Source organism: Dinoponera quadriceps, unplaced genomic scaffold (genome assembly GCF_001313825.1).
Source record: "Dinoponera quadriceps isolate SergipeBrazil2010 unplaced genomic scaffold, ASM131382v1 scaffold1742, whole genome shotgun sequence".
In the NCBI taxonomy this organism is placed as follows: domain Eukaryota; kingdom Metazoa; phylum Arthropoda; class Insecta; order Hymenoptera; family Formicidae; genus Dinoponera; species Dinoponera quadriceps.
This window is the reverse complement of record NW_014555803.1, coordinates 131,738-153,813: the sequence shown is the minus strand read 5'-3', so window position 1 is coordinate 153,813 and position 22,076 is coordinate 131,738. Positions and strand designations below refer to the sequence as shown.

Below are 22,076 nucleotides of genomic sequence, written 5' to 3'. Positions count from 1 at the left end.
CCCCCCCCCCCCCCCGCCTTATCTCCGTCGCTCTCGTGGTACACCCCGTTCACTCGTTGGACCCGCTTCTATCCGTCCTCCTCGCCGCTCGTTATCCTTCTCGCCGACCGCGCTTCTATCTCCGCCGTGCGCTCTCTTCTCGTCGGATCCGACTTTGTCGTCCGACTCGCTCGCTTTCCGTCCACCTATTTCCATTTCTATCGCTCCACCCGTATTTTCTGCGTCTCCCTCCTCTCTCTCTCTCTCTCTCTCTCGTTCGCTTTTTAGCTTCGACTTTATCTGTCCTCGTCGCTCGTTATTTCTATCTGCCGTTCCCCATGTAGAAATCTGCTCTTGCCTTCTCTTCCTCGCCCTCTGACTCTCTCTCGCTCGCCGCATCTGCGTGTCGCACGCTATCTTCATCTCTCACGGGGATATCCGCTGTCTCTTTCCTCTCTCTCTCTCTCTCTCTCTCGTAATATTTGTGCTGCTGCTCCCTTCTCTCTTCAGACGTACCTTTGTGAGTTCGGCCTCGTGGCTCGCTGTTTCGCACGCTGTCCTTTTTCCACTGGAACATCCGCGTCATTCTCGCTCTCACCGATCCTTTGTCTTTTCCTCTCTCGAACGCTACTCTGCTCGAGTCAGTCCTCGTTTCTCTCTCTCTTTCTTTCGTCTCTTCTCTATATATCGGTCGTCTCTCTCTGCCTTGTGCAATCATATTGTTATTCGTCGTCTCGTTCTCGCTCCTCAGGCGTAGCGCTGACCATTCTTGTCGCTCCCGCCGTCTCCGTCGAGACTACGCGCTACGGCTTCTAACTACTTTTTTTCTGTCTGCTTCGCTGTTCGCGCTCGGTCAGAGCGGCACCGAAAAGTTGAGCGGCAGATACGTTAGCGAGCGATTTTCCGTTGTTTTCTCGAAGTCGGGGAAAAATCCCTTTCTCCCGCACGATTTCCCCGTCCTGAAGGAAAACTTCACGATTTTCGTCGCGATTCCCCCTCCGGCTTTCGGAAAAGGAACGACTGATGCGTTCTCCCGAAAATTCACCGATAGACGATTAAAGAAACTATCGAGATGATTTTCGAGAACGCGCAAACTACTTGCGGCGAGCCGCCACGTGACGCACCTTCGAGCCACCCGGTATGGCGCGTTTGCCTTCGACGCGCCGGCTCTGTCATCCACTTCGCGGCCTGCCCCACTTTATCCGGCTCTATCCCCCGCTCGTCTCTGCAACCATCTCAGCCGGAGTCTCTATGATTACCCCTTCGCGTCTCCGTCCGACCGTCTACGCGACTCGTCGTCGTCGCCGCCGCGAGCGACGTCGGCACTCCGCCAGCGAGCTAAGAGCCGTCGGGTAAAAAAGAAAAAAAAATAGAGAGAGAGAAAAAGTAGGAGAGAAAAAGAAAAGAAACGCTCGCTCATATCTCTGCAAACAAGTTCAAATTCTCGCTCCACGGTGCGACGGGAACTCAAAACCCTGCGACTCAGGGTGCCCCATNGGGGGGGGGGGGGGGGGGTGGCAAGCTTAAAAAAGTGGCCAAAATTCTATTCAAAAAATAGTATGGAAGATTAATATATTGTAATACACAGCTTCTCTAAATTTTAAAATATAAATTACCTTAAAGAAAATCATAGAACTAGAACTACGGGGATAAGCCGATAGTCAAATAGCATTTTATTATCTTGGAATATAGTTTTGTATAAGCTATGAAAGCTCAGCTGAAACTCGATAATCGACGATAATCGTAAGGCATCATTAGATGCGCATTTGCAAGTATTTTAAGAAAATCATACTCAGTCTTCATACATTTCAGCGAAAAATTCAAATTAGGGCTATAACATACATTTTCAATAAATACAAAGCGATATTAAAATACGACTACTTTTTATATCTTGGTCTACTGTATCGGATCCACCATTTTTTATTTTATAATTCTAACTTTGGATGTGTTGAACAACCTCAAAATTCACAAAAACAAGTCGATATTAAAGTACGACTATTTTTGCATTTTGGCCCGCCATACTGAACCAGCTATTTAAAATTTTGTACATTCGACCTCGGATTTGTGATCATCGACCCGGGTAATTAAAAAAAATATTTTTCTAACAATCTAATTGAACTCCGAATTATGGTCACCTTTTCCTCCCAGCCCACTACGCCACCCGTCAGTTTACAAATAGTTCCTAATTCCGAGCCGTTCGCTTCTCTTTTTTTTTTATTCTCATTCCGTGAAGGGACGAGAGATCGAGCGACAGCGGAGAGATACAGATCGACGATATCCCCGATGACATCGTGGATAAACGATCGTAACTGGACCCAATCCAGATCAAGCGGGCTGACGGGCCGAGATGGCAGCCTCTCGATGTATGGTGCGCGGTGTGTGTGTCATTCCGCGTCTCTTCTCTCTCTCTCCTGCGTCGTTCGCTCCCTCTAGCGCTGTCGCAGCGCTCGTGCGCTCGCCGGCGGCTCCTCGTAAATCACCACTTCCACCGAGCGCGAGCGGAAAAATAGCACTTCGCTTGAAGTAGGAGAGCGTGTCGCGTCTAGGCAACACGTCGCCCTATCCGTCGTTAAGCCGCGAGCGTTCTCTCGTTACGAGCGTCGCGCGCGGAAAGAACGCGGAACGAGGGAAAAAAAGAGACGTTTGCCCCCCACCCTGCGGTATTTGTTTTAATCGAAAAGGAGAAAGTAACAGGAGAGATACCGCGGCGGATTGCGATATTGGTACGTGTGTATAAAGGAGTTGTTTGTTTGCGTCTGTTGTAGGCTAACAAACCACTAATGGAAAAACGGCGGCGAGCGAGGATCAACCAATCCCTGGCGGCGCTGAAAGCGCTTATTCTCGACAGCGCCCGCCTGGAGAACACTAAGCATAGCAAGCTCGAGAAAGCTGATATCTTGGAGCTTACGGTCAGGCACCTCCAGCGGCAAAGGTCGCTCGCTCAGCCCGGCCTGTCCAGGTACAAAGCCGGATATCAGGACTGCTCGAGGGAGGTAAGGATCACGTTCAATTTTGCGCAACGCGCCTCCGTATTATAACATTTTTAATGATCGTCCGGAAGAAACGATCGCCGCGGCGAAACGGTTCTCCCGTTTCGCCGGAGAAACTGAGAACGAGACGGGCCCGGTGGGAGGGGGAGGAAGGAAGGACGAAGAAAAGATTCTCGCTCGAAGGAGATATTCGATCGATATACCACATTCTTNGGGGGGGGGGGGAGGGATGAAACGAAGACGATCGGGGGTAAGGTGACTCCGTCGCGGAAAAACGTCATTTTTGCGCCGCAGTTGCCATTACATACCCGTCTGCTGCGACGTTTCGCCATAGGGTTGCGCGGCGATGACGAGGGGGACGGTGAAAAAAGTCGAATTCCAGCGCATCCGGGGAGCATGTAATCGGAGAACTCGGCGGAACTGGTTCGTATTACGACGGGTAGGGGATGGAGAACGGGGGGGATCTTGCCGAGTGGAAGAAGAACCCACCGAAACCATGCTGCCCCTCTTACCCCCAGCCGCCTCCCGCCGCCGTTGTTCTCCCCTCGAACGACGAGAGGTATCGGGTTATCGTTGGAAAGTCTCGCGTGACTCCGCGTATCTCTCTCTCTCTCTCTCTATCTCTCTCTGTTTGTCTGTCTGTGTCTGTCTGCCTGTTCCCTCCTCTTATTCCCCGAACTTGTTCGTTAAGGGATGTCCAGCCGCGAAACGGGAAAACTCGTTGCAAGCAGACACCTCGTAAGTGCCGTCACGCTGAATTTGCCGGACGAACCGATCAGGTGCATCCGGTGATATATCTCGGGAGAGGGGGGGAGGGGCGAGCAGCAGCGGTGGAGATTGCGATTTGGGACTTTCGCGTTTTTCGCGCGCTCGGAGATTTTGCATACGTTCCTGTATCGAGTCGAGATTTTGATAATACTTCGACGTTTTTAAAAACAGCTTTGCGTCTACTTATATGTATTTAACGATTTATAAAAATCTACTCTTATGCTTGTTAACTTCTCTCTTGAACATTTAATTCTACGGATTTACGGTTATATCTACAGATAAAATCGTATCTGCAGATTTAATTTTAATGTTACCTTGAACGAACTATTTCGATGTTAAAATTGTGAAAACGAAAATTAAAAACGTCAGAGTGAACGTAGGAATGAATCATTAATATTGAAGTTAAAGTTATTTTACTATCTTAATTCCTACACGGAAAAAAAGAATTAGTATTAATTCAAGACTCGTGTTCTTATATATAAGCTTCTTATATATAAGTAACAATATATCTTATATGAAGGTAAAACTTGCTCTTACACGAAGAAATATAGCTTCAGTAAAAATATTATATTTTTGACATCTAAAAATAATTTTGTGAATTCAAGGGAAAAAATATTGGATAGAAAGAACAATACTTTCAAATAGATACAATTTTTAGTTTGAATGCATCTTTCTTTCTATTCAATATATTTTCCCTCTCAATTCATGAAAATTATTTTTGAATAACATGAATATATTTTTAGTGAAACTATACAAAATTTTTCGTGTACACAATAAAAAATTTTGTGTCAATTTAACAATTTTCTTGTGTGTTACCAACTTTTGATCATTATTTCAATGTAAAATTGACATACGTACAGCTAATATATTACCATTTTCATGACGTTTTCGTATGTTATATTTGTGTCGATTGTGTCAATTTAGTAACGTAATATTATTTATGTATTATGTAAGAATGAAATATTATCTCGATTTCTTTTTAACACAATTGTTTTGTTAATTTAGCATGTTTGTTAAGTAATTTAACATGTCTGTTATTTCAACATTTTGCGTTAAATCGTTATTCAACATGTATAAGTGTTAGGATAACACACTTTATATTTTAGTGTTGGTTAACGACGACATTAATTTCATTGAATATTATTAGTAACATTTTATATGTTAAACTTTATGGACAAGTTATTTTAATCTTACTCGCAATAACAGTTATTTTATCTAAATAATAAATGTAAATTTTGAGTGCAAAGTTAAGACAAACATATACATTATATTATAAAGACAAAGATATATAGCGCTAACAGAAGTGTATACATAATAGAAAGTAAATATATATATTTAAATATATATATATATGTACATATATCGCTGGCGTTATTATAAATTGTGAATCTTCAATTGCTATGTTTTTAAAACAAAAGGGTCAAGAATCTTGAAGTTTTTTTATAATACCTCTATATTAGTCCTTCATCATATCGTAGTAGTTTTTCATTAAAATCCTAAATGTGGTTTGGAAGAAATTAAAAGTAGAAGTTAAAAACAGAACATTAACCTCAAGTAACACGTCAACTTCGGTTGCAAATGTCCCATTTTTCGAATACGCGATCGTTTTCTAATTTTACAGACGCATCTAGACACTATTTCCGTCAGTATGCAGCTAAAATTTCAAAGGATTTCTAAGAAAACGGACCGACTACCTTCAAGATTTAACATGGAGCTAAAATTTCGACTCTGATTGGCGAGAGCTGTCGGGACCGAGCGGCACGCGAATCAACTTTTCTCAGGCAGAACCGCGAAACTGGGACTCTCGAGCAAACTCGAGAATTCGACCGTCCGGATTGCAGCTCGGCTATTCGCGTGAAAACAAAATTCAACACGGGAGGGAGGAGGAACTCCGCGCGTCGTCGTCTGCGTTCTCGCGGAGACGCGAGTTTGAACAACGGAGTGCCGCGCCTCGGCTGTTGTTTGCTTCGGTCTTAATTCCTGCGTCGCTTATCGTCTCGCTGCTGCGAGACGCAAAACTCTTTCTTTTTTCCGAGCACGAGCGCGCGTGCAGCCTCGTCGGCGGCGCGATACGCGAGGCGATACCGCCGCGCAGCGTCAGGCATTTCCGTCGTATATCTTCATTGGTGCGGAACTCGAGGCGTCGAGTCGATTGTCGGCTCGCCCTGACAAAGCACACTTGTCATCGCACAAAGCCAGCGCGCCGCGCTGTACCTGTCGTGCGACGTCTTATCGGCACGCGCGCCGATAAAGTCGAAAGATGCGGCTGTGCGAAGCTCGCTCGTTCCCCAGCTTCTTCTCCCCCTTGCAACGAGAATTTAATTAGAAGCATTTCACTGCTCGTCACGGACGTTCCGTGGTTGGTTCTCGATTATTTCTCGCCGCGTCCGGAATTAATATATGTAGAACGTGTATAGGAAGAAAGAAGTCTCAAGATCAAGTAAATGTAATAATGTTTTTCAGCCTCTTAAATCGAGCAACATTTTTGTCCATTCAAATGCTACTTTAATATCTTGCAGTAAATACTTACTTAAACGCAGCGATGCCTTAATTTGTAAATCAATTACTGAATGTAAATGTAAAATCCTAAATTTAAGAGTATTTACTAGAATTGTGCGATACTTATTTTCCACTGAAGAAACTTAATGGTCTTAAATTTCGATTTTTCTTTCCAGTAAAAATATTTTCTAAACAAACATCCCGATATCTGTAATATTATGAATTTAATACTCGTCGCAACTGTTTTAACACATATAGGTAAATGTCTGCTCATACGAAAGAATTATCATATTGTATGTGTCAATTATGTTTCTATTTCTAATTAATAAATAAGTGCCAAGGAGTATTGACGTAACTTGGTCTTGAATCAAATAAATACTACTTGAGCAATAGCACTTTTTTCTTTCAGTATATACACTAAAATATATATACTATAGTGTACACACACAGTCGACGAATTAAAGGTTACCGTTTTTTTTTCCATGACTTTTGCAACGCTTCCAATAGGAGAATTTGTTTGTCAGTAATTCTCAGGAAATATATTTTCTTATTGGATACGGGATGTGTTGCAAAACTCGTTGAAAAAAATGTCTGGTAACTACTTTAATCTACTGTGTGTGTATGTATGTAGAGTTGGCGTCATGTATGTTGCACCATTTCCCAAATTGAAGCTTTTTATTATTAGGTAATTTTCAGCCTTTCACACACGTACATATAAGGTTGAAATTATTATAATTAGTATTAGAATATCAGTATTAGAGTCACTAATTCAATCACTAAGCCACCGTGATTCTACCATTATAACTAGAGTTACACACTTTTGTGATTTTCAATCTTATATTTTACTAGTAAAACTAGAAATCGTATAACTTTCTATTTAAGGAACGATATAGCATACATGACGCTGACCACGGTCGAGTTCAGAAACCTGATATCGTTCGTATTGCTGGATAAGACCGAAAAATGTTATATTATTCAAATTTTCTCGTCTTGAAGCATTAACTCTTTGCGGTTTGATCTCGAGTCTACTTCAACATCGCGCTTCAATATATAATCGATCCTAAACCAACTTTTTAATAATACGTTTATTATACATCCGAGTCGAAATTTCGGCCCCACGTTAGACCCCAAATTCCACAACATGGTTCCAGAAGCCATTATAGCTATGGTAACATAAGTTCAATTTCAATTCTACATAGTAAAAAATGTCTTAAATTTAACACTTTTCACATGTCCCAAACGGCCCACTTCAATCTTTGTGTTAATTTAACATAAGGTGAATATGTTAAGTAGCGAAGTGAAGTAACACAAATAATATATTAAAAGTTATCGGATGTTACTGAGGAAAAGTAATTCTGAAACTTGTAAATAATCGTGGGTTGGCGAGCCAACGACCTAGTGCGGGTCGCCGCCGCTATCTTCCAGTTGGTTCGTGTAGCTTTGAACCGAGCCGACACACGTCGCCAAGTTCTTTCAAGTCCAGCGGCTTCCCATTAATGATGTTCGTTGCCAAAGCTGCCGCATTATCTTTTCACGGAGACAAGGCGCGCGCTCTCGCGCGTGTTAAACTTACATATAAATTGTGTTACTTCAATACAAAATAATATTCAATTCTATATAACATCTGTAGACAATGCAATCACGATATGTTAAATTGACACACGACTGTGTCGGGAATTCAACACGAAACTTTTAATACGGATCGATTTTAACAATAGTACAAAAAACAATTTTTTTACTGTGTAATAATATCATTTTGATTCCGGCGACGTCTTGAATTTCCGTTTTCACTGTTTAGCGTCAAAATAGGTTGTCAAGGCGGTATTAAAATTAAATCTGTCGAATTGAAGGTTCAAGGCAGAAGTTAGTAAAGCGTCAATATCGTTGGAGTAGATTTCTAGTAGTCCAAAAGCCATCTGTGTAGGCGCAAACAATCCTTAGAAGTGTCGATACGGCATCAACAGTTCCACTCGGGACACTCGATACAAATACATTACTGTAAATACGTGTATCTTGTTACTATGCATTAATTAAATATTGAAATATCGATATATACGCAGTTTACACGTGACACTGTCGCGAAGTAAACGGAACTTCTAAAAATCCTTCGGAGGCACTTGATACCGCAAAGGGTTACGCAAACTTAATATTCAATCGGAAGATATCATTGGACAGTCACGTTCGTCTTCCTCGGGGGGAACGGGGGGGATGAAGCGAACGCTGAACCGCCGCCACGATGTTCGGAGGTGGGGCGGGAAGGATGAGCGTGCCAGAAATTTCGGGCGACGAGACGTCGGGCGAAATCACGGCGTGCGAGCGCGGCGACGGCACGCCGTGATATACGAAGCGAGGATGGTCGGACGAAGGGGGGGAGGGCAGGAAGGAAGGAAGAAGGAAGGAAGGAGCGAGGGTTCCCGCGGGGCAAACTTTACGGCCTTATAAAACCGGCGGTCGAGGCGACGTGTTCCACCGCGCCGCAGTTCCATTCCTCTCCCTTCGCCACCCCTTCCCCCTCGGGATCTCGTTCTCCCGAAAGCACCGCGCATTCTTGGTCCACGAGCTTGGCGCCTCTGCGAATGTGAAACGCGTATATACGCTGTGTCCGCGAACTACCGAGGTGAAAAGCGACAGACGGTAAAGAGTTCGCAAAAATTTGAAGGGCGGATTAAGATGACGACTATAAGGCTTGTCGATTTTTCTTCATTTCTGCCGTAACGTAAAAATAATGATTATATTTTTTTCTGAGTAGCTAAAAGTCTTGCCTACACTGAGAAAAAAGACTTAAAAATTCATTTGTAAAATATAAGATTTATTTCATAGAAATAAGTATTTATTTAAATACGAAAATAAAATAAAATGTTATTCCTAGCAAATAAACCAATTGATAAGAAAACTTGGGTATATTTCACAAAAATATATATTCCACCATCACAAATTTCCTTTGTAACCAATAAATATCGAAAAAAATATTACAAGAAACATTTACTTCGCAAAATTTCAATTTGTTTTTCTCAATATTATCGGCATAAACAGAAAAAATTTATCGATAAAATAGAACTTTGATTAATTTAAATTTTTTGAGAATGTCAATTTCGTCATCCTTTGCTTCCATATATAGGTAAGATAACGAAAGTTAAAAATCAATTTTTTACATATATACACGTATGATAAATAATTTTCACAAATTTTTTATATTATTTTTTTATTGTAATGTCTGTATAGCACAATAAAATGCAAGTAAAATAAATTATAAATATTATTTATGAACAAAAATTATCTTTGATAATGCAATTAAAAAAAAAATGAAATCTAGGCAAGGATAAAAATAACAATTATTCACAATAAAAAAAAATATTTTAAGAATAAGAAAATTATTTATAATAAGAATGAAAAACAATTATATTTACATAATTTTTAAAATAAAATGTACGAATGTGTGTTATCTTGGCCGCACATAATATCATCTTATCCCATGGTCACTATATTTATTCAATTAAAAGAAACATTACAGTATGAGAAATTAATAATGATAATACGTTTATTGTATATGTTTTTAGACATATTATATATATATATATTATAGATATATATTATATACAAGAGTGTTTTATAGAAAAAGTGAAGATATTTGCTGTAATTATATAATTCTTTATGAGGAGACATCACATAAATTACATATATGTACAGAAAATACACTTCTTTTCATATTACCTATTCTGTCGTTCGCACAGGTTGAAGTCAAACTGCAATACAGATTACATATTATTAATAAAAGCTCCTAACGAGTTGGTTATTCGTTATTAGCTTAGAAAAATTAGCAAGTCGTCATCTCACCCCCTTCCCCTGCCTACCCTGACCGAGCGAGACTGTTACAATACTTTTTCGTCTCGCGAATGTATTTATATCTTCGAGAAAAGTGCTCGGTTAACGCGCGGTTAATCGGCGAGAGCGAGCCGCGAGGGGGGCCTCGAGTTAGCTTCCGCACGCGAGCGGCGAGATCGATTGTTATTAATTAATCACCTCCCGCCGATCGGTAAATCGAGTAAAACGATTAGCCCGCCGACTCTGCCGACGCTCGGGAAGACGCGCCGCGGTCAAAAATACGGATCCCGTATCTCTTAATTGCTGACGCACGTGGTTAACCCACATTCGCGAATCCGCCACCCGATACGCTCTCTCTCTCGATCTCTCAATGTCGATGCCGCCGCTCCGAGTCGCTGTTCTCCTGCCGCGCGCGCGTGCAACCTTCCCAGCGTGTGCGGATTCGGTTGCTTTATTTTGAAGCAGCGACCCATAAAAGCTCTCCCGCGCGCGCGTCGGGTGCGGCGAGCGAGCGAGCGAACGGGGTGAGGGGGGAGGCGGCGTTTCTCGCCGGCGAAATAATTGTCCGTCGCCGCGCGGCGGCACGCTCGGCGATAGTTTCGCCAGCGACGGCGCGCTCGATACCGGCGCGCCGCCGCCGTGTGAAATATAGCGTGCGATACGTTTCGCGATTAGAGATCAATCGCGCCGCTTCCGCCTGAATCACCGACGCCGTCGCCACCGTCCTTTCCACTCTGCAATTCGGCTCCCTTCCGGGAGCCGCGAACTCGGCGCGGATATTCCTCGACGCGTGAGATTTTCCTTTCGCGGCTTCTCTTTTTGCTTTTACGAACGATGCAGCAACCTGATGAGTCTCTCATGATGCCGCACATTTCGATAATTCGAAGCGAGCGAAGATTCGAGATTTCACGCGCAGCTTTTCAAATTCTTCCCCCGCCGCCGGCGGAAAGCGTGCTCGAAGGTAGCCAACCGTGTATATACTGGAATAAGTGCTGCCGTTGAAGCGATATTTATTTGATCCGAATAAAACGGTTATTCCAATGTTCCTTGGCAAATTTTTACTAGAAATAGAGATGTATTCGACTATGCAATATGATATTTCCTTCGTACAAGTAGACGTCTAGCTGTACGTGTTAAAACAATTGCGACAAATATTAAGTGAATACTATTGAGAATATTAGAATTTATCTTTGGAAAATATTTACGCAGAGGGCAGGAAAAATTGAAATTTGTAACCACTAGGTTTCTTCGATGGGAAAGAAGTATTGCATAATTTTAATAAATATTCCCTTAAATTTGCGGAACCATTTTACACTAACATTCAGTGATTCATTTACAAATTGATGTACTACTTTAGGGTATCATTGCGTTCAACTGAGTATTTATTACAAGCTATTAAAATATATCAACACTATCATCCAGTTACTGAAATCACTTTTTGTCCCTTGTCTTTGGCAAGTCATTAAAAAGTTTACTATTGTCCAAAATGAACCGTTGTAGTCACTTTTTTCTTGAGTTGCCGCTAAATTTATAAAGTATAGGCGTTCTTTTATATATTTTTGCCGTCTTTTTATCGTCTTCTGCAGATTGCTGTTCGCTCATTGGACATTTTCTGTACAATTTTTAACACACTTGTGTGTTAATTTAACATATTGTGTTTTATATGTTATCTCAACGTTTTGTGTTGTGTCGATATTCAACATGTGTAAGTGTTAAAATGACACATTTTATACTTCATTGTTGATTAACGTATTAATATTGTGTTCATTTTTAATAATATATGTGTCACTTTCCAATATATTTATCTTGTGTTGAATTAACACAAAAAATTGATTGGGCCGTTGGAGACATGTGAAACGTGAAATATGTTAAATTTAACACAACATTTTTCACTATGTACAGTTTTAAAGACTCGGGAAAAACTGGCTTTTTTTCAATTTTTCCCACGAATATTTTCGGTTTCTTTCTGCGGAAAATTGAAAAAAATCGTTTTTTTTTTAATTATAATTGTACCGTTCATGTATTTGGTCTTTTTTGTTATGAACTTTCATACTGTATTATGAAAAGAATTCGCTATATGCTAAGTTACTCAAAAATAAAGCAAAATGAAAGTGTTACTTTTTTGCTTCAACGTTCTTAGTCATTCTCAGAATTTGACAGAAACATCACTTTTGGTCACTACTTTGATATCTGAGAGGTCACTTTTAGTCATCCTTTCAGTCAAGAAACAATCACTATTTCTCTTTTTTTCATCCCGGTGAGACAAGATGGCAGCGTCAATATATCTAAATTGATAAAAATATCGATTTAAGAGACTGAAAAACAAGTAATTACGCGTTTACTTGATTCCAACACTTTTTTCTGCCGAGTCTCCTACCCGCGATCTCCCGCTTCGATTGCCGTCGAAAAGTATTACGTCCTAACCGAAATCAGCGGGCTGCTCTAAGCTCGCGCGCGTCAATTAGCGCGTACCGGGCCAATTCGCGCGATAACGATCGGCCCTGAAAAGTTAGCGGCGTCGTCGTCGCCAGGAACGTCGGCCGCGGCGCGTTAAAGAGCGTTTTATCGCGGCGGCTGTTATCGCCGACGCGTACGAAATAAATTACGGGCCATGCCGGGACTCCTGCCGTGGGAGTATCGGGTAACAAATAATCACGGCGCGCGCGAGAGAGAGAGAGAGAGCGCGCGCGCCGTTACTCGATCGAACCGCGGATTAAAGAGCAAACGCGAAATATTCAATTACGCCTGGCGGTCGATAATGACTGACGCGCGCGATACCGCTCTCTCGGCCGAGAACAGAATTTCCAGCGCGCGATATATATTTTTCCGTTTCATCGTTGCGCGTACCGCGCGGTATCCGTCCGTGGGAATAACTCGCGGCGTTAATCCAACCGGTCATTCGCGCGGCCGCTACGTTCGCGATAATTATTTAAATTTGNGGGGGGGGGGGGGGGGGAATCCTCTCCGTATCGCGCGCACCGCCGGCTCTGTTTTTCACGCCTAAGACGACGAGTCGCGCTTCTTCTCTCGCGCGTTACCTCCCTTTCAATGGCGCGAATTTTCGACGCTCGTATACTGAAAGGAAAATATCTGGAAATAAGAAATGTACTCGGTGGGACTAGCAATATGTGTTTATCTTAAATCTCGATATGAATTCTTCCGTTTAAATAGAATTAACAATTGCCTTTTCATGAAAAATTACAAATTCGAGGAAGCGTATGTTTTCTTATTTGAAAAAAGTTATATTTTCAATGTAAATGTGTATATATTGGTTATTGATAAAGTTCTAGATACAAAGGTAGAAGCGCAATGGAGAAAGTTAGTTTTGATTAGCTGTTTAAATTACATGCCTAGACGCTATTTTCTTTGGCCATTGCGATTAAAAGCATATAATATACCGATAAATTATAATACTTTTGTTATTTGCTTTTGGTGTATCATTGTATGGCTTAATAAACGGACTCGATTGTCATTCTACTTTATAAGTGGAACTTCACTCCAATAAATTCCAGAATAATGCATATTACCGATCACAGACACAGCGCTGTCATCCAGTCACTCAGTCACCTTTTGTCATTTCTTTTGACGAGTTACTAAAAAATTCACTATCGTCACTATAATAGTATTTTTTCCTGAGTTGCTGTAAAATTTGTAAGATAGTAGGCGTTCTATATATATTTTTTACCTTCTCTTTTAATAAAACTGCTTCGAAAGCGTGCTTGTATTGTATCGTTCATGCCTTTGAATGTCTCATGATCTTTCCTTATCATGAATTTTCAAATAATACTAAAGAACTCGCTATATGTTAAATTATCTAAAGAAAAACCTGGGAAGGTAAAAACAAGCGTTATTTTTATGCTTAAATGGTCTTAGTTACTCTCAGAATTTGACAGAAAAAAATGTCACTTTTAGTCAGTGTCTTAACGCCTGAAAGCCGGTTTTTCTGCTTAACTTGTGGCTTAGACTTCAACTAACGATGATAGAAAAATTGTGCTTTCCTATTCATAATTAATCATTAAACCGATAACAGTTTTGTAACAGTGACTTGAACAATTTAACGATAAACCACGAATAGAAAAATATAGTTGAGGTAATCGCAAGGTTAAGTCTAAATCACAAGTTAAAGAGAAAGTGACCGGGCTCACTTTTTCGTCCCGGTTCGGCTGTCGGTCGCTCGAAGCTGAAGCGTCTCACGTGTCGCCGGGTGACGGTGTTGCAGGTGAGCCGCTACCTCGATGCGCCGGACATCATCACGGGCAACACGACGCCGATGGACCCGGCGGTGAAGCAGAGGTTGCTCCGCCACCTGGACAGCTGCGTGTCGGAGCTGGACTTGGACCTGGGCTCGCGGCCCGACAGCGGCCTAGGCAGCAGTCCGGGCAGCGTGACGGATCGCGTGGCGGGCGCGACGAGTCCGGGTCCGCTGGACCACCACGTCGGCGGGCCGGTGGGTCCGCACTGCAGCACTGCGGCGGCGCTGACGCCGGCCGGCCTCATCAAGTCCGAAATGCCGGAGATGGAGGCCGCCCGGCCGGACAGCAGCACCACCGCCGGCGACGAGAACAACAACAGCAGTCGGCCGACCTCCGCCTTCAGTCAGGTGAACCCGGCGACCTTGGACCCACACCATCCGCACCATCCGGCGGGCCTGCCGGTCGACCACCAGGCTTCCACGTCGCAGCAGAACCCGAATATGCTGTCGGTGGTGCAGGTGATACCGTCCCGGCTGCCGGACGGTCAGGTGGTCTTCCTGTTGCCGAGCCACTACGTGCAGTTGGCGGCGGCGGCCGCGGCGAACGGCATCAGCATCGGGCCGAACCCACCGACGGCGATCTGGGCGGCGACCAACATGTCGCTGCTCAAGGCCACCGACAAGCTGGCGAAGCGACCGCACGAGGACCTCGCGCAGGAGTGGGGCCAAGAGCCCAGCGGGCTGAAGCCGAGCAAGAGCCCGAGGATGGAGCAGCCGGAACAGCCGTTGGACTTCACCACCACCTCGAAGAAGATGAAGACCGGCTCGAGAAGCGGGTCGCATCCCGCCGATCAGCAGCACCACCATCATCATCTGCGGCAGCAGCAGCAGGCTCGTCTGCCGAGCACCACCGAGGCCGGCGGAGCCGTGGTTCACGAAGACCGGCCGTCTAGTCACGCGGGCAGCGAGGTCGCCGTCGGCATGCCGTCCCCGTCGCCCGTCGGCCAACAGCCCGTCAAGGACGAGGAGGGCATGTGGAGGCCCTGGTAAACCGAGCGGTTTCGCACCCCTTCCTCTCGCGCGTGTCTTTGTAAATAGGATCTCTCGTGGGGCGCGCGCGAAACCGGGAGCCGCGACCGTGAGGAAGGGAGAACCAGTCTTCGCGTTTCGCCGAGAGCAGGATCACGTGTACACACATACTTCTTGCGTACCCGAGGTAAAGCGCGGACGTTTCAGTTCCGTGGTGAGCTCCGCGGAAATTCTCGTTATTCTGCGAAATCTTTTATGCATGTACAGGATTTCTTTGTCGTAGAAATGGTAGATGTACGATAATGTCTTGTTGTCTAATTTCGGACAACGTACGCGTCCACGCGTCTGAGGCGACCTTAAATCCCACTGGGGTATCGTTTTTTTTCAATGCGGGAGACGCCGTTTTTTCCTTCTTAGTTTGGAATTGGAACTGTTTGCGCGCGATCGCAGAGACGAGGACGAATAATCGCACCTGTTTCCGTACGGAGGGGAAAGAATTGGTCGAACTGACGTGAACGAAGCCAAGGGAGGCAGCGGAATTTCTAGTTCTTAAACCCTACTTTGGCATTCATGGGTCAAATTGACCCGGGCGCAAATTTTAAGATACCGTACTTGTGGAATCTTGAATTGTTGCAATATGAATATAGAATTCTTTTCTTAAAGCGTGCAAAATATGTTATGTTTTCTTCTATAAAAGCAATAAAAGAGATTAATTAGTAAAAATCATGTGTTTAAAAAGTTATGATTATGACAATTTTAAATTAAAATAAATTATTTTAACTTAATTTTAAATCGGTGAGGAAATTAATTAATTAATCAATTAATTAAAATTATCTATTTTAATTTTCCGTTAGTCGCAGTATCTGATAGATACACCTGTGAATTTGTTCTTCATTGTTTTTTTATTTATTTTAGTGTTTGGTCTGTTAGCCAAGTGCTAATGAAAGAAAAATTGTTTCGGGAAGCCGAGAAAAATAACGGAAAAATTAGTATATTTGCGAGACGCATTGTAATCATTCATAGGTAAAAGATATTGCGACTAACGGAGGGTTAAAAATTATGATTACGACACATTTTTCAAATTTGCCTTTTATGCACTCAAAACTATAACATCTGTACTATAACATTTGAATGAGTATATTTATAGATCCTTACGTAAGGGCAGGTCGAATAGGTTTTTAGGCCTTTCGTAGATTCGGTATGCCAGAACAACAAAAATTAAATCAACGAAGAATTGAGACGGAATCTGATTCATAAAGCTGAGTGCACACTGAGCGAGCGAACGAGGAACGAGCAGCGAATGCACACCTTCGTTGTTACGATTTGGAAAATGTGTATGGTCAGTCACGAAAAGGTTGCAACACTCTCCTTCTCCGAAGAGCTTCGTAACTCTTATTCAACGGGAAAATGTATCTCCCGATAATAACGGGGAACAGATTCTCTTATTGAATACAGGACGCGTTCCGAATCTTACAAAAAGGAATGTTGCGACTCTTCGTGACTGACTGACGCGCCGTAACGAACGGAACGTTTCGAGGACCGATTTGCTCTCACAAGGTGGTCCATCCGAGCAAGTTCGTGCGCTTGAAACGCGCGAATGCACACATTCATATTATACATTCGCCGTTCGTTCGTCCAGTGTATATTGTTTTCTCCAGTCGGGACGTTTGACGTTATTTCGTCCCCATCGTCACATTAATTCGACCAATCATTTTTCCCCGTGTGTATTCTATATTCAAACGCGCATGCGTGCTCGCATTCGTCTTTCTCTCTCTCTCTCTCCCTCCCTCCCTCCCCCATTCCTTTCTTCCTCTCGATCACTCTCGGCCAATTCGCGAGAAAAACGTGTCGACGGAATCGCGCACGTCCGAAAAGTTCTTCAATTAGCGCAATAAAATTCTCGAAGGGGGATATAGGTGAGGTAATTATATCGCGATATTCACGAGCGTTATTTACGGGAATCGGCCACGATGACATGATCCCCCCTCTTCTGCGATAATACAATCGCCGAAATGAAATTGCGCACAATCGGCGAATTTTCATAAGCACAGGAAATTAAACACGGTTGCGGGTGATACCGAGAGAGAAAGAGAGAGAGAGAGAGAGAGAGTGGGGGAATGCTAATTGGTGGGAATTGAAATTATCCTTTCACGGGGCTGCAAGGTCGACGAATTTTACGGACATCGGGAGAGTATCTCGCTCTGTACATTATCCGGCCGATTCTGAATTTCCAATTCGATTCGCGCTTGCGAGATCGGGAAACCTAACCACGAGCGACTTGTTTTTTTTCTCTTTTTTCCCTTCTTCCTCGCGCGGAAACGAGTACACGGAAAAGGCGTATGCACATTCCCGCCTAATAACGCCGGCGCGCGTGCCGTTTCTTGCGACAGCGCCGCTAACGAAGGCTTTAATTCGCATCAGCGTGCCCAAAATTGGATGTGCAAATTTTCGCGAAAGCGCCGCGCGTTAACAATTCAATGCGTTCGTTTTGTCTTGTGGCGAGATTTTTTTTTTTTTTTATATCTTTTTCTTGCGTCGAGCGTTAGCGCGCGTCGTCGTCGTGGCGATAATTTCGCGATAGCGCGAGTGTAACGATGAAAAAATGCGGCGTGGCGCGGAATATTTAAAACCCTTCGTGGTGTCTAATCTTTAAATATGACGCATAGTTTTCCTTTCGCTTTCACTCCGAGAGAGAGAGAGAGAGAGAGAGAGAGAGAGAGGTACGTTTGCACCTCTCGATAATCTGTTTTCGAAAGCGAAGTGCAGTGAAAATATTAATCTCTTGTGGATACATTAGCATTAGCGCGCTTTGTTGAACGGAGTCGGTCCTCTTTTTTTCTTTTCTTCTTGAGAAATGATTTCGTTCGATAGGCAGTTTTAGTGGCGAATGTGACCCGCACGGTAGAAGAAAAAAGAAACGATGCGTTTGCGTCGGAGGAAACGCAAGTTTCCAGTTTACAACTAAATTTGACTTTCAGGAACGGAAATTCTGTTTCCTTCATCCAAAACGCGCAATCCGGTTTTGCTCATCCTTACACATTGATTCAACCGACCTTTCTTCCCCGTGCAGATGTCTCAGTATATTCCATTGTTTCGACCGATGATCGTCAGCCTACAGCTGTTCCCAAGTTAGTTTCTTCTTACTCCGGAGGAGAAGAAAGAAAGAAAGAAAGAGAGAGAGAGAAAGAGAGCATAAAGAATGAAGAACAGACTGGACGACGCGCGTTTCGCGCGGGCGTGAAATCCAAAGTAGGGAACGAGTGCGAGCAAGATTGTAAAAAAAAATATACGCCTAATCAATTTTCGATTTTCCCCGAGAAAACGAGGAAAAGAAGGAGGAGGAGGGGGAGGAGAAGGATAAGGATAAGATGGCTGCCGCCCTTCTCGGTCGAAGTCGGTCGCGCGACTTTTTCGCAATCACGCGAACAGCGGAGGTCGGTCTGACGTAGTCGCGCGTGAAAAACGCGCCACAAGATAACTGTATGTATGTAAATGACGGAGTGATTAGTTTACGATTACCGGGATGGAGGAAGAGGGAGAGAACGCGAGAGAGTGTGTCAAAAAGAGAGCGTGAATGCGTGCGTTTTAGTCCGCCATTCGTGTACATAGCCCCCCACCACCACCACCACACACACACACACCCCGATCGAAACTATTGCTATTTACGAGATATAGATTTATTTTGATGTTATCTAGGTGTATACGGCGAGACAGAGAGAGAGAGAGAGAGAGAGAGAGTGTGTGTGTGTGAAAGAGAGAGAAAGAGAGCAACGAGAGTGTGTGCGTAGCGAGCGTGTCGTGCGTGCGATTATTAATATAATCGCACACCAGCGTAGCGAGGAGTCACCATCTCACCACCTAATTTACGTCTGTAATTGCTAAATATCCTGGAATTCGAATTCCTTATTCAATGTACTTAGACGCGCAGTCAATATAGTCATATATATTGAACTGTACACACACCGCATCGTCTTATTTATCTCGCCTCTCGACACACGAGATTCTCCTACCATCATGACTCGATCGTTGGATTCTTTTTTCCCTTCCAATTCTCCGCCTTTTATTTCGATTCCCGTCTTGCCTCACCGCTGCGTAAGCAGAGAGATGCATCGCGCTGTGCGATATTTTTACGCGAGAGTGTTGTTAGAAAATACTAATAACGGGAATTTTCTGAGATTATTTTACTTGTTACCTTTTGCGATCGTCCTAACGATCGTCGAGTTATTGCAGAGAATCCAAGGTCGGTTAGAATGATGAAATTCTTCCTCTAACGGAGCAATCCGGGGTTGAATAAGATTCGAATCTGATTTCTCGGTATGCGACTTCCGCATTCCGAGAGCTGATCGGAAAATTTTCGTTCGAACACCAAAAACTTCGTACACCGAGACGGAAACATAAGCGAAATATCGCTCTTGTTTTTCTTCTTCGAGGATTCGACCATGAGATAATTCGAGCGAATGTTTATGTCGGAAGCCGGATACATGTGTAGATCGAAAGGCCGCCGGACAAGTGAGTATTCAAACAATTGTTATTAGTAATCTGGAATGAAAATTTTGTTTCTGCATTATCTTTTCAATATTCCACTGAACTTGAAGCATCAATAGAGAATCTCTCAAGTTATAGCACTATGTTGCTCTTTATATAATGCTAGGAATGTTTACTTGCTTTAACATTTTAAACTTTTAAGACTTAAAGGACTTTTTTGAGAATTATTTAATATTTACTTATGATTATCTCAATAGACTTTACCTGTAAATTTTTTCNGGAGAAAAATATTTCATATATATATATATATATATATATATATATATGAAATATTTTTCTCCAAAATCTGCTTTGTTTCTGAGATATAAAATTAGTAACACTTTAACTGACTCATCCTGTATATATTGATTACGTAACTTCACTGCAGGCAAAGTGAATGCAATAAACGAATATTAAATAATCTAATAAAGATTAATGAGTAAGCGAGTAAATAGAATAACACACTTCTTTCTTTCACAAACTCTTCGTCATTCCCTTTTATTGGCGTCATAAATTTCGATAAAATTTGAAGTGAAAAAATAAGAGTAGTGAGCATCGTCGTCCATTGCTTCTACTATCCTGCGTCCTATATTCCGTCTCGGAGTTAGTTCCCAGTCGTTCGACGGTCCGAAAAAGTACGATTCGGTCGGAAACGCAGCGTCAACTAATAATCGCGCATTGACAGACGCACAATTGAAGCGATTTTTCCAAAATCGCACGAATCACACTTCAGATACGTATTGCGCGTGCAACTGTCCTGATAACTTGATAACATAGGTCGACAAGCAAATTTTTCTCATATAACTCGAATCAGAATAGATATTTCTTATAGAGATTTTCGGTACAATGCCTCTAGCCAAATTATCGTTAGCTCCATCACGTCAGGTTTTGAAATTATTTTGAATTTAAAGATGAGAAATTAGCGATTCATAGGAAAAAAATATAATAAATTATTAACCGTTAATAAAATAATAAAACTGGGTGAATATTTGATTTACACATTGCTTTCTTATTATCAAAGAATAAAAATCGCCCTTTAAATAACAAAAATATTTGTTCAGTGTGAAAAGAAGGCACTCATGTTGGCAATCATTCATGTTTGGCAGGATTAGTAAGAATAAATAGTCGGATTTCAATGTTGTATGGATTCTATTCTCTCTTCGTAATACGATCTTAAAATTTTATTAAGAAATGTATGAAAAAGTACACTTCTAAAATGGCTGATAAAACAAACATTTCGTAATAAATTAGGAGTTCTATTAAATTTCAATACGAAGAAAGGGCTTTTTAAAACCATTTTGAAATAAATCACAAATTTTGACATTTAAATAGCAAGAAATGTTTAGCTGATAAATACTCTAGTAAATAGCTGACGAAATCGTTGTTAAAATTCAAAATAACTTGAAAACCCGACGTGGTGAAGCAATTCGGCCAGCAACGTTGTTTCTTGTGACTGAAAATTTATGAAAATTATTTCCTGTGATCAGAGCTAGTTGAAAAAAAATATTGTTTCCGCCGTCCTGTGTAATTTAACCCTTTCGGTACTACTGCCGCCCATTGGCGGCGGCCATGAAACGTTCTCTGGGTACTACCGTCGCCTATTGGCGGAAACGTTCTCTGGGTACTACGCTAGGTACTGGGCTTGCGCTGCCGTACAGTGCAACCACTTTTATGGAAAACTTCCTCGTACCACGAATGTATAACCGCGGCCAGCTCCTCCGTACCGAAAGGGTTAACCACCTCGAAGGTTTGAAATATTCCGAGATTGATTCTCGCGATTTCTCGGTCACCGAATATACTCAGCATTGCGACAACGGTCGGTGGAAAACACTTTTCACTGCTCGCTGATTGTTTCGGTACCGTCAAGCGTCGCGTACTTTTCCGTGATCGAGTTATCGCCGAGTCTTGGGCCGACGAACGACGCACATATCGCGACGTGGCGCGCACGGCGCGTTGTTTACAATTATTGTCGGCTGATTGAAATATTTCGTTCCGTTAAGATATTTAATTTGGTTGTCGTCGGCATCGCATTAATTAACACACTTCTTTCCCTGGTTGAACCGTATTTGTCGTGAGCGTGCGCCAGTGTTAGTGAGATCGCGAAATAGCCAGGATCAGGATGTTGGGTGATGAAACGGATGAAGGATGCGGGCAATATCATCGCATGTTTTCAGGTGCGTCAAATTATTTATCACACTGGATGTTTCCGATTTTATTGAACATTTCACGAACTCACCGAACATGAAGATATATTTGAGCTAAAATTTAGAATC

General features: G+C 42.6%; 1 protein-coding gene across 1 annotated transcript; it reads left to right on the top strand.

Moving 5' to 3' along the window:
* The first annotated feature begins 2,326 nt into the window (after positions 1-2,326).
* On the top strand, positions 2,327-19,235 carry LOC106745434 (transcription factor HES-1). Its single transcript, XM_014621027.1, has 4 exons — positions 2,327-2,354; positions 2,554-2,639; positions 2,745-2,972; positions 14,278-19,235. The coding sequence occupies exons 1-4, from the start codon at positions 2,327-2,329 to the stop codon at positions 15,298-15,300; spliced, it is 1,365 nt and encodes a 454-aa protein (XP_014476513.1). The 3' UTR covers positions 15,301-19,235.
* Positions 19,236-22,076: the final 2,841 nt, after the last annotated feature.